Source organism: Rousettus aegyptiacus, unplaced genomic scaffold, assembly GCF_014176215.1.
Source record: "Rousettus aegyptiacus isolate mRouAeg1 unplaced genomic scaffold, mRouAeg1.p scaffold_m13_p_10, whole genome shotgun sequence".
NCBI classification, from domain to species: Eukaryota; Metazoa; Chordata; class Mammalia; order Chiroptera; family Pteropodidae; genus Rousettus; species Rousettus aegyptiacus.
Window position 1 is genome coordinate 7,017,662 of NW_023416285.1, and position 13,402 is coordinate 7,031,063.

At 46.7% G+C, this 13,402-nt stretch overlaps 1 protein-coding gene across 1 annotated transcript in view; it reads left to right on the plus strand.

The window, feature by feature from the left end:
- Nucleotides 1–347: 347 nt before the first annotated feature.
- C1QTNF7 (C1q and TNF related 7) overlaps nucleotides 348–13,402 on the plus strand; it is a 90,629-nt gene continuing 77,574 nt past the window's right edge. The window contains exon 1 of the mRNA XM_016138409.2: nucleotides 348–612. Coding sequence (XP_015993895.1) covers nucleotides 600–612 — 13 coding nt within the window. The 5' untranslated portion in view covers nucleotides 348–599. The remainder of the gene's footprint in view (nucleotides 613–13,402) is intronic.

The following is a 13,402-nucleotide window of genomic DNA, read 5'->3' on the forward strand; positions in this document are numbered from 1 at the left end:
TGTTTAAACACAATTGTCACTAGAAACATTGTCCCTTAAGTTGGGACATAAACTTTCCTATGTGCTTTTTTGCTTCCAGGGAAGTGATGCCATTCGGTCTCAAGGAATCACTTGAAAAGGCAAAAGCAACTCGAAGTAACACGGTGAGATCAATGAATAAAAGAGAGAAATAGAAGCATTCAGATACCTGAAACCTTGGCTTCTCGTTTGCTTCAGTCTGGGATTCGCAGACGTCACCCACTCCTACTCACTCCTAACGAGAGTATATACTCAGCTCTTTGAAATGTGAGTATTATGGAAAGGATCGCAGTTGCTTTAAATTATAGAAGTTGGCGAGTGCCTGGGAGGAGCGGGAGGTTGTTTAAACTGAGAAAGACAGTCGAAAACTTCATGCAACTGCGTGAGCTCCAAGCTTCAAACGCGTTCTCATGCTCAGACAAGACCTTTATTTTTCATCAAGTTATTTTTTACCTTGTGTTGAAGCAGCTTTGAATAATAAACACATTTTCCTGCTTTAACTTTTTTTTAATGGTTTCTAAATTCATGGGACAACCAAAGCAAGCAAGCCTCATGTTTTGGGGGAAAGTTTGATATCAGCAATGCCTAGAAAAGGTAAGCTACCGTTTTCACTGAAGCTTTTCTCTTTTTCCCTCCTGTTTGGCCTGCGTCGAAAATATTTACTAGTGATACTTAAGACAGCTACTTGTAAAGGAAGGAGGAACTTGTAGGAAGTATATCAACAAATGGTAAATTAGACATTGGAAAACCTCGGTGGTGGTTCTTTCTCCGACTTTCTATTCCGCTTAATGCGCAAACCTCCGTGAAATATCTTTATAAAATGCCGTTTCTTTAAGAAAATGTGTACAAGTCTCTAAGGTCTCTGTTCTGATGCGCCTCGCTTTCTCTAGTGTGGTGATGGGCTAATATATACGGCCAAGGTCAGAGTATCTGCATTTTCTTATCCGTTATATGCAGTTCAACTTCCGGAGTTGTGATTTTTCTATTTACTCAGAAATCTTTCCCATGGAAGATTTTAATAACATTCCAAAAATTCTCTTAAATATGGTTTCTATGACTTCTTATAAATTTGTTTTTGTAGGATATGTTTTATAAAAGTTAAATAAAATACGTTTTTTTCAAGTTAAATAAATCATTTGACTTTTCCTTTATAACCACAGGAAAGGATGTTACAGTTATTATGCCCCGAGGGAGGAAAGAGTTCAACTGGAAGTGTGTTAATTCAAGTCGCAGTGACTGACAATGCTATTAACTTAGTGGGGTGGCTTTGACTTCTCGATTGTGTCTCAGGAACAGGTAGTGAGCAGAAAGGCTAGAATATTCCTTGTTTTTCTATGCATTGGTCTTATGAGAAGTATCTTGCGGTTTTAGGTGGAGGGGCATGTAAATATGTGATGTGTCGTTCCAGTTTCTCTGAAAAAAATCTGTTATCAGTGTTCCCATCTTTCCAAGGCAGAGTTCCAGGTGCAGAAAAAAAAAAAAAAAAAAGCTAGATATTCACAGAGGTCTGCAAATTCTTGCAGCAGGCTGTGATTTAGCAGAACCCCACATTAATTCTTCCATGCACATATATGTACTCACAGGCAGAAATTAAAAAGCTCTGTGGGTTGGACCAAGCTCGAGTGGTTTGGGACATGTAAGCGAGCTCCATCTGCAAAACCCGCCGAGACAGAAACACCGGCAGGCATGCCCGTGAGGCCTGGCGAGGAGGCCCGGGGCATCGTGCGTGGGTCGAAAGGGGCTCTTCGACCTGTCTTTGCTGTACTAGCTGTTGCTCTGTGTCTGGAATCTTTTCTCGTTCTGTGTCCAATTCTGATTACATAAGGTGGATCGTAGTGGCGTCTTCGATCTCGTGGTCTCGGTGAAAGGACTGAGATTAAGATTAAGATCGGAGGAGGGATATTATTCTGGAAAAGGGGGAAGGCAGTTTGATCAGCTCCTCGCGAGGTGGGCGAGGGAAATTGTTAGCTCCTTTTCCCACCAGGTTTGTGTGGAGGGACAGAGGGCCCCGCGCCTGCCGACGGCTGGTCCCTCTCCGTCCTGGACCTTCTCCCTTCTCCCTTTCCCTCTCCACTTCTATCCATGTCGGCCATACAACGTCAAGAGAGGGAGCCGTGAGTTGGACACACGAGATTTTATCATCTCCTTCTCCCCCTCTCGGCCGTTCCCAGACTAGTCGGGGAAGCCCCCACCCTATTTGGAGGGGGTCTCCAGGACCCCACCCCATGACCTCATCTCAGGCAGCTGGACGGCTGGGATGGCCGGCGGTTGCATGGCGCCTGAGTGCACCCTGGGGATGGGTGCGGCCGAGAAAAGCGCCGTGTGGCATGACGTGACTGCTGGGGAGAGAAGCGGCCTTCCCCTCGCAGGCTCCCACGGAGGCCGGCGGCATCTCTGGAAGCCAGACCCTCCAGGCCCCGCCTCTGGGCCCGAGAAGGCCCCAAAGGGGACAAAAACAGAAAGGCAACGAGACTTGCTAACGAAGCCCCAAGCCATCTGACTCAGCTGAGGCGCAGCCCCCGGGGCGCTTTGGAAGGGAACATGGACAGCGCCCTGGAAAGGACAGGTCAGGGTGGTCGCAGAAAGGACGCCGACGAGAGGCCCAGTGTGACCTAATGGTGTCTGTCCACCTCAGAGAGGCTGGGAGAGAGGCCGCATCTGTGAGGGACAGAGGGGGAGAGTGTTAACCAACGAGGTGCCGAGGCGTGTGGGAGCCACGCTGAACCTGGAAAGGATTTGAACCAGACTTAGCCCAGGGGCCCAACCCCTGTCGCGCAGTCCCAGTCTGCGAACCAGGGCCCGAAATGTCCCAGGCTCAGGAATCGAACCCGGGAGGGGCTAGCAAAGCGTGTCCGCTCTGTGCCAGGTCTACCTGGCTCTTCGAACGTGGACCTCGACAGGCAGAACAAACGTGAACGGTGTAGAAAGCGCGAGGAGGACGACACAGGGCCGGGCTCCACGAATCAGCCCGACAAGGTCGCTGAGGTGTCTCATAGCCTTGCATTGGACTAGACCTTGGGGGAGGAGCAACCTGTCATGACAGAACCCAGAGGGGCGAGAGCGTCCAGGCAGAGGCTAACGGGCAAAGGCACAGACCGGGAGAGACGGTGGCTGCTCCTGTGGACCAAGCACATTGGGGGTGGCAAGGCCCTAGTCCCCAAGTGCATCGCGAGGCCCGCCAGTTTCATGGTTGTTAATAAGAGGAAAACCAAGCATGTCCCGATCAGGTGCCTTTGGGAACGCGGAAAGCTCCGTGGTGTTCTGGAACTCGGGTTGTGGGGTCACAAACGTCCGCCTACAGACCCAGCTCCACCCCTTAACTGCACTGCGAACTCAGACCCGTTCAAGTGTTCGTGTTTTTTTCTGTTAAATGAGGCTAATAATTATATCTATTGTAACAGGGCTTTTGAGGATTCAATTAGAGAATTCATGTGAGCTCTTCTTATTAGCTATTAAATGCTGGTTTCTTCATGGCAAGATTTCAGGTGTTCTGATTTTTGTTTTTTGTTTTGTTTTTTTTTAAGTATTTTTTTTTTACATTTATTTCTACTAATAAAAACATCTTAACTGATAACATTTTATTGACCGTTTCGTGCCAAGCACTGCTGTAGGTGCTTTGTATGAATAGTCTCATTTAAAACTCACAACCTATTAGGGATATTATTAGTGGGATTCTACTGTAATCTTTACTTACAACTTGTGAAAGCTATAACCCAGAAAGGTTAAGTAATTTGCTCAAATTTATTTCAGTTATTTCTTGATGGGCACCACTAATTGAAACTTTGTGATCATCGCACATGCTTGGAAGTTATTTATTTTCATGTTTTTCTTTCTTAATGTGTCCTCTTGTCTCTCCATGAGTCAGTCATTAGAATCTAATGTTTTCCAAACTCACTAAGACATGAAACCGTTTTGGTTTTTTTTTTTCCCCCGAGAAGCGTCACACAAACCATGGAATGTGGCATGCATGCTGGAAAGTGAGGCGGTTGAGTTGTTCCTGTAAGTTCACGCCACAAGAACACAAAGTTGCCCAAGATTTAATTGAAATTTATTAATCTCCACCAGCTGCTTCATGAATTGTATTTCTATGACACGAAAGCCCAACAACTGAGATTCTCGTATCTAAAGTAGTTGATTTTTAAAAAACTATTGGCAACTTTTGAAAGGCAAAGTGACAGCAAAGCAAATTCATGTCAATAATTTCATATCAGGAAGGTCAGCCTTTGCCTTTGGTTTGAGGGTACTGCAGGGAACAAAGGCTAGAATATCAACTGAGTGGGGGAAAATAAAACATGCGTTTCAACATGTAAAATGCAAAATTAGATTTACAAAGAAGAATAAAAGAGAGGCTCACAGTGAATTCAAAGATAAGGAGACTTGGGTCCCTGGAAAAATCAGAGTAATGTGTAACATCCTTTGACATTTACCGTGTACGAAGAACTGAGCTAAGTACGTCACCATGTGAAAAACCTATGTGTAATTTATAAAGTTACAGCGTCAGTGCTAACTTGCCCATTTCACAGATGAGAAAACTGAGCCTCGAGAAGTTTAGTTATCTGCCTGAAGTCTTTCAGGAAATAAGGGGCAGAGTATGTTCTCAAAGTCAGATTCATCTGATGATCAGGGAAGACTCCTCGGAAGAGGAAACATGTAATTTGGCCTTGAAGGATGGATCAGGATTTGTGGGAGGGGCATTCCCAGCAGCAGCGAGAGGAACCTCAGGAGAAGCGTGAAAGAGCAGTGTGGGGGAGAGCGGGAGGGTTGCCCTGTCAGAACAAAGCGCAGGCGTAGAGGGCAGCGTGGGACGCTCAAAAGACTTAGTTGGGGGAGTGGGGGCTGAAGGCAGAATAGCTTGGTTGGAATCAGGTCATTGAAAGCCCTGAATGCCAAACCACAAAGTTTGGGTTTTTTTTTTTAATGGAGTCATTACTAAGAGTTCGTAAACAAAGAAGTAACTCTCTAACAGTTCATTAGAACAATGATTTAAGATGATTAATCAGCGTACGGGAAGGGGCAGAGACCAAACCTCCAGTGAGGAAACAGGATTTGTCCAGGCAAGAGATAACGACAGCCACTCACTGTTCACACAGCCGTCGAGGGCGGACATGCACTTGGGGCCCGGTCTCCTAAACCTGCCTTGACCTTCATAGTGGTCTCTCGAATAACAACCTTGAGACCTTGCGAAATCCGCATTCGACTCTGCGCAATAGGAGGGGTGAGGAATGGAAGGGCCAGGACATGCTGGGTGACCTCTGAGGGCCTTCTCAGCCCTCACACTCCATGAGGATAAACCTCCACGCACCTTTATGGAAGACTCATTACCTCTGCAGTTCCTTATTCTGTCTCCAGTTTCTGGGCTAGTCCTTCATATCAAGCGGGCATGCTTCCAAAAGAATATTAAGGTTTAGAAAATTTTATGGGTTCATAGCTACGGCGATTACATAATGTGGTAATGACATGCAATGATTGGGAGGGTGTATTTTAATATACCCCTTCAGAAGGAACTCTTATCCGTCATCCTGGCTTTCAGCCTTTTGCAAAATTCAGCCGTCTACTCTTGTGACTGAGAAGTCTTAATGCAGTGTATACTGCGTCAGGATCTCACAGTGCTCTGGATGAACTATTTGTGTAGGTGCCATAGGACCCCCTCCAGCCCCCAAATAGGTGGTAAACTTGTAAAGAGTAGGAACGAATTCGTCTTTACATCCTCCAGTGCCTTACGACGGTAGCGGAACTCCACTCATCTACGAACACAGGTCTGTAAGAAAAGGCACATTCCTTTATTTTCCTTATTTCAACTGACATCTGATTCTAAGAGCCTGGGCCTGCAGGAACTTTCATTTTAGAAACTACCTGCCCCCCACCTCTGATACCGGGGAGGTCTTCCTTCCCGCCAACATGCCCATCTTGTAAATCACCCGTCCCTCTGATGTCTGTGGATTTTGCTTTTGACCCCTGCTTAGGAACTGAGACTAGCTGTCCAGGTCAGGGACCCGGCATCTGAGCAGCCCTAGACACCCCTGCTCTCGGAGGGCCGCCCACAGAGAGTGAGTATTTGCACTTCTCACAGATGTGTTGACCCCCGAACCGCAGCCTCTCCAGGTCCGGAGAAATCTCCCATCAAAGGTCTCTTATTCCCCCTCTCCTGGCATATACTCTTGGACTCGGACTTTCAAAAAAGAAAGGATGATATGTTCTCAAGAGACTTCTGCTTCCTGTTCTCCACAACCTTGAAACAAGGACAAACGAAGGAGTGGGCAACATTTTTGGAATGAGTAGGGGGTGAAGAGCACACAAAGTCATTCCATCACACCCCCAATAGATGCTCAATAATTGTCGGTGAGATGCAGGCCCCAATAACTGGTGAAATGGCTCCTCCAAAGTTGCTCACTTTACCACCAGAGGACGTATTATGATTAACTTAATAGTCTTTTTTATTAAGCACCTACCAGGTGCCGGGACTTGACAGACATTGTCTCCATATCCCTGTTGCTCGGATGAGGAGCAGTGAGTGGCTTACCTAAGACCCTACAAGCACTAAGAGATGGAGCACGTGTTCGAAATCAAGGTGCGCCATCCTCCGTGACCTCTGCCCTTTCACCCTGCTACGTGGGCCCAGGGGTCCTTACTTTTCTACCTCACAGTCCCGAGGTCTGCACTCGACCAGTCCTTTAGTTGCCATTTCTCCTTAAAATTAACTTTAAATTTTAGGGAAAAAAAAACGTTTACAAAAGACTTTTATGAAAGAATTTTCATTTTTTTCACCACGAACATAGTGTGACTCTGGTCGATATCATAATAATTCCATAGGATGACTTGTTACTCCGTCTAGTCATTCATCTGGGAGATTGTTAATTTTACTTGAAAGATGAAGAGTGAAGTAAAGTGACCTGTCCCAGGCCACAGAGCTGGAAGAGAGCTCAAACTCAAACCCACGTTTGTCTGTCTCTGCCTCCGGGTCAATGAGTAGGGGGGTTAGTCGTAATTAATGAAAAACTGCTTATAGAGTACTACCAAATATTTGCAGTTTTAGGGCCTTCTCTGCCCATAACGGAAAAGCGTAGCATGTGTGGTTGCTTTAAAACACAATCGGCCAGATGTACTCTAAAAGCATTTGAGAGCTGTCAGTAAGGCATTAGTAGGTGGCCTTGCCAATTGCTAACATCCCCTAAGCAGCTTATTCGTTTAAACTGGCAAGTGATTTTTTTTTTTTCAGTTTCTTTCTTGCATCATTAATTGCTTTAGGAAACGCTTTTTATGAAACCATTTTTATCCCATTCCACTTTGAAATCTAATCTGACATCGATGGGATGGATGTTCGCCAGGGGTTCTTGAATCGACGGGAATTACCAACCCATCTCACCACGGTGCTTATGTCGGTTCCTCGGGTCACTAGCCACTAGCCTCTCTTCTTCTCCTTTGCAACAAAGACCATAGTCCTTGGCATGACCTTCAGGGGACTTGGAAAAATCTGTCTCTCAACGGCCCTCCTCGTCCACCCTCATCCCTACGGTTCTCCGTATTCTCGTACACCTGTGGATACCAACTACCACAGGTGGGTGTCTTTGACACAGAAATGACCTTCCTCACAGTTCCTGAGGCTAGTGGCCCAAACCCGAGGTGTCGGTGGGCTCGGTTCCTCTGAGGCCTCGCTCCCTGGCTTGCAGATGGCTCGCTGCGTCTTCACCTCGGCTTTCCTCCACGCAGAGCACCTCTGGTGTCTCTTCATGTGTCTAACTCCCCTCTTCTTGTAAGGACACCAGTCCGATTGGATTAAGACCCACCCTCAGGGCCTCATTTCAACTTCAACACCCCCTAAAAGACCTTATCTGCGAATACAGCCACATTCTGAGGTATTTAAATTACGAAATTTTGAGACAACACGATTCAGGCCGGAACAACCCAATACCTACACACAGTGAACTCTTCATCGTTTCTTGGGCATCTCTTTTCTCTGTGTGGCATAGATCTAAAGAATCAAGCCTATTCCTCTGCCTTTGCATGAATTATGTTGAACCCTATAAAACTGCTGACCTTTAAGCATTTTATTACCTACCAAAAATAGCAATTTTGTATGATTCCAATATAGCATAGAGACTTAACGAAAACTCTCATTTCTTGAAGACAATTTGCCGGGCCCTTAAAACATCACAGAAATTGTTGATCATCTTTCCATTTGTCTCTGAAGCCGAGATGGAATGGTATCTAAACAGACTTTCAGAATTGAGCTACACTACAGGTCTCATCTTCAGCCCGAATGCCAATAGCAGCAAGAAGCTCATATTTATTACAGCAGCGCCTTCTGTTAACACACCACAGGCCACCAGAAAGTTCTTTATTATGCCAGATTCGGGCCTTTTTTTTTTTTTTAATTTTCTCAATTGTCTTTGTTCTGGTTTTAGAAGTAGCAAGGAAAAGTTCGTCTCTTTCCTCTGGCATTTTAAACTCTTGAAGACTCTCACCATCTGCCTTCCCCACCCCCTTCAGGGTCTCCTTGCAGGAGAGAGTTTTCCCTGGACCCCGTGTGGTTCACCAAGGATGTGCATGCCCTCTCGTTGTTAGGCATCCAGACCTGGACGCCAGGTTCCAGGTGATTTCCTAGCATCGACAGCAGTTACTTGTACACCTACCTGTGTTGAAAAGACTGTGAATCCAGCCTCGGGTGAGCAGGATTGAATGTAGAGTTCTGTCAGCTGAGGGGGGGGCCAGACACTCTCCAGAGCTGCTCATGCTGCGAATCTGGACATTTTTTGGCACCCGGAGTACCGAGGAGCTATTGCTCTAATTTAAATGCTCTGTTTTTCTTACTGCTAAATCGGCATCAGCTTTGCTGGTAAGCTCATCTCATAAAAAGACCAGCTTAGACACTCAGATCTTTTTTTTTTAACATCGTTGTAGCAAAGCCTATTTTCGCTCATGTAATGGTTCTGACAGTTAACCAAAAAGAATGAAGAATCCGGAATAATGATTTCTTTGTGTGCTACTTTCAGCCCTAACCCTTCCTGGTTGTATGACTATTGGCGGTCTGTTCACCATTAAAAATGGAGTAATATGTGGATCCTGCCCCAGTGGAGCCCTTGGTAGTATTAAATGAGATGCTATGTAAAGAAGTATGCAAGCTGGCAGGTGAAACCCGAACGCTACTCGTTGCTAGGAGGCGGATATTTCGCTGGCCAGAGACTATTCCCCACGGCCTATTTGTTTTAGAGGATTTCCTCTCCCTGGACAAATTGACTTCTAACAGGGGGTTAAAAACAAAAGTACAAGCAGGAGAAACGAACACAGACTAGATCCTCAGCGAATGGACTGGCCTGCGCACATGAACACATCGAGGGAAGCAATTTCAGCAGAGATGAGAGTGTTTCCATGACGCCTCGAAGCAGAGTGACAAGCAAAATCCGAGGTGGCTCTCCGTGGCTCGTTCTGCCGATTCACGGCCTCGAGGTTTGATCTGGGCTGATTGGTGCTCTCGCCCTCTGCTCCCAAAGATCGACATTGCTGTCCTAATGCTTTCTCCTGCAGAAGAAAACACACTCATCTCTCAGAGCATGTTATCAGCAACGCATTAGCACAGGCCTGGGCAGGGGCTCGGCCAGGGGCTGCAACCCTCGGTCTGAAGGACCAAGCAGGAGATGTGCATGCGTGAATGAGCGTATGCCAGAGACCCTGGGGGTCAGGGACCGCAGGCTCCGCCCGAGTGGGCAGTCATCACTCACTCCGGCGGGTGGTATCCAGGGCAGTGTGGCCTGACGGTGCCAGGTCTTCAGGTTTTTCAAGAAAATCCACGTATCTGGATTTTTACATAAAACGTTCCCACTTTAAAAACACTTGCTGTGTTTTCGATCCATAGAGATAGCGGTTTCATGCGCTTCATACCAATATAATCTAGAGACATAAAAAGGGTTCAGATGTTCTGGCTGTGGGGGAACTCTCAAGAGACCTCACCCTTCAAATAAATTTCCCGAGTAAACCTGAGCATACGGGCCCCCACGCTACTGATAGCAGCAGCTAACGGAGCATGCTCCCTGCGCAGAGGTGCGGGGGAGGCGAACCACCGTGCGGCCCTCCCAAAGCCCCGCGAGGGTGATGCTGTGTTTATCTCTACTTTGCAAGCGAGACCCAAAGCCCCACTATCGGGTTAGTAGTGACACATACGTCACATGACTATATAATCCCCTTGCGAAGAGAGCCGGCGTTTTCGTGTCTCTTCGATTGGAGGAAGACATGTTCAATGTTTGTTAGCGCCCACAGAGCAGCGCTGCAGACAGGGGGACTTACACATCAGAAACGGTTTTGAGGGTGGGCGTCCAAGAGCGAGGTGCTGACAGGTGTGTTCCTAAGTGAGAACCCTTTCCCTGGCTTGCAGATGGCCGCCTTCTTGCTGTGTTTTGACGAGGGAGAGAGAGAGAGAGAGAGAGAGAGAGAGAGAGAGAGAGAGAGAGAGAGAGAGAGAGAGAGATCCGGTGTCTGTTTCTCGCGAGAACACCAGTCCTAGTGGATCAGAGCCCACCCTCAAGACCTCGTTTCACCTTAATTACCTCCCGAGAAGCCCTGTCTCCAGTCTCACTGAGCGTTAGGGCTCCGACATACTAACCGAAGGCGAGAGGTGGGCACACGATGAAGTTCATAACGCCCCAGCCCCCTTCCAGGGAGAACCAGCCTCTCTTGCCTCCCTCTCCTTTCCATCCTCACCCTGACACCTCGTCCCACCCGGCCCCCTTTATTCAACCGTTTCCCCTTTTCTACCTCGTTCTTCGCCCCATGCGATGCCTTCACGCTACACAATCTCTTTTCTCACTTTCCGCGGCCACCGTCACTTATCCGTTTTCCTATTTCTCTCTTCCCCCGCCTTCTCTTCCCCTCTCCCTTATTCCAACCCTGATCTTCTCCAAAGCCCTTTCCTCGCTCATCCTGTTCTTCTCGCCCTCTCCTCCACGGCGACCCCTCAAAGCTAAATTCTTTCCCTGTTGTGTTTCTGCTTCAGACCCTGATAACCGGGGTGCCCCGCACAGTGCTTAGCCCATAGCGGACACCCCGTAAAAGTTAGTGCGCCGCCCCTACAATGGAGTCCAGGCAAGTTCAGAGAAATGCGCAAGATGAAGCAGTTGAAGTGAAGGAAAAAAAGAAAAGAAAGAAAGAAAGAAATCAGAGCCACGAGACAGAAGAGGAACAAAATATGTGAACCACAAGGCCCAATCTCGTTACTGAGATTGAGCGTGAAATCTCATTTCCTGGCAGTCGAGCCCAGAGTCTTTTCAGACTTAAAGTGATCGTGTCTGCTCTGCCGCGCTCAGGGCGCAGGGCTGCAGCAGGGGAAATGAATTCCTTTCCTTTCGCTCTGACCCGGGTCCTGGCTGGAGCAACTGTTTTTACCCACCTAACAGCCTTCTCTTCACTGGCCCGTGAGTGCTGCAGTGTGTGAAAATCTCACTCAGACCCCATTGAGAATGTGGCTTTGTGGAGTAAAGAATGAAAATCCCATAATTACGGAGTCTGTAGTTGAAGTTGTCACGAGGATGTTGCTAAAGGAAATCTGTCCTTCTTGATTAGGTGGAGGGCTTACTGAATGCGGGTTCCAGGGTCAGCTGGGTGGTTTATGGAGGAGAAGCATCAGATAAAGGAGGGAAGGAAGGAGGGAGGGAGGGAGGGAAGGAATAAAGAAGGAAGAAAGTTTTTTTGGAATTCTTTTCCCTTTCCCCTAAAGTTGCTCATTTTCCTCACTTTTCCTTACACTGTACTCTTTCCTCTTTCCCGTTACCATCATCTTCCCTCTGAGGCCTGCAGAGAAACCCGTATCTTCGTCTCCAGCTGCTCCTTTTCAGTGAAAACCCAATGCTTTAATTCCAACACTTGATTCTGGACACGGAAATCTAACCATCGTCACAAATTTTCTGTTTTGTTATTGACCCAGCCGTTCTCCCAGAATGCACTCGATAACCAACCGGTCGGTGCCTAAGGCTCTCACCATTATTCACCCCGGACACCACATTGTCGAGCTGAATTAGAGATGACTTGGGGAACCAGAAGATGAGCATTATTAAGACCAAAGCACATCGGGGAGAGGGGAAAACGGATGAGAGATATGAGACCGAGTTCAAGTATTTGAATATCTCCCCTCACGTAGGGCTTCTGGAACAATTCTCCAACATTTGCTATCAATTATTTAAGATTCTAATCCAGAGAGGATTTGACCTGAGTTGAAATTGCAGCTCTGTCATTTTCCAGGCTCGCGTCCTTGGGAAACCATGGCTTCCGAACGCCATTTCCTTGCTGTGAAAAATTAGGGCAAGAGTCTCCACCTCATCAAGGTTAGAACATGTGCACGTTATAGATCCAAGTGAGAATACAACATGGTGCTCAATCACAGCTGAGATTAATGTTCCTGATACTTCCGTTGAAATGAAATAGAAGAGAAAGCATTAGATGCACAGAGTTATTAAGTTGGTTGGACCATAAAGCATAAGATATTCCTCCTCCTCTCCCTCCCTTTCTTTTTTTTTTCCTTCCTTCCCTTTCTCTTTCCCCATAACCATCCAGCAGTACCTTGAACCTGCATTCAGTAAGCTTTCTAATTAACCGAGAATTGCAGAATTCTTTTAACGATACTATAACAACTCCAAATATAAATTGCCTTAATTACAACACTTGCATCCTTTACTACACAGAACCACATTCTAAACGGAATCTGAGTGAGACCCTGAAAGAGATTTGGAAGTGTTTGGCAAGTGGGATATTATATAAATAAAGGAAAGGGGAGTCTTAGTTGTGGTTCTCAACCCTAGATGCACCTTAATCAGTAACAAGGGCGCTTTGGAAAATCCCAAAGTGCAGGCTGCACCCCAGACGTCAGAATCCCTGGTGCCGGGATCCAGGCATAGAGAATTTTCTAAAGCCCCCAGGGTTAATTCTAACACGCAGTCTAGATTGAGAACCTCTACTTTTGAGGAATTGGTGGCCAATGGGGTGGAAACCTGCAGAGTGGACAAGGCTGTAAGCTGTTCCCACGGTGTGAGCGCATCAACAACCTTCTAGACTCTAGAGGGACTTTTGGGAAGGAGACTTGTGAAAACAGATATCAGGCAGAGAAGAGAGAAGGGAGTGGCTAGGAAGAGTCTGCAGAGGCGAGGCTCAGTCCTCCGACAACTGAGGCAGAACCGGGAGGAAGGAGTGAGCAAATGGCAAAAGCAAAATAATTTATTTTTAGAATATGAGAGACATAAACCTATTGGAACCAAAGACGAGTCTACCATATCTGAGATGCTTACAATTCAAATTTTTGGAAAATAGTAAAAAAATGCTTGCACGGGTCCAGTAAGTTTCATCCTGATGATTTCAGATTCATCAGAGGATTTTGACTAAACATTGCTCTCGTTTCATTTTAACT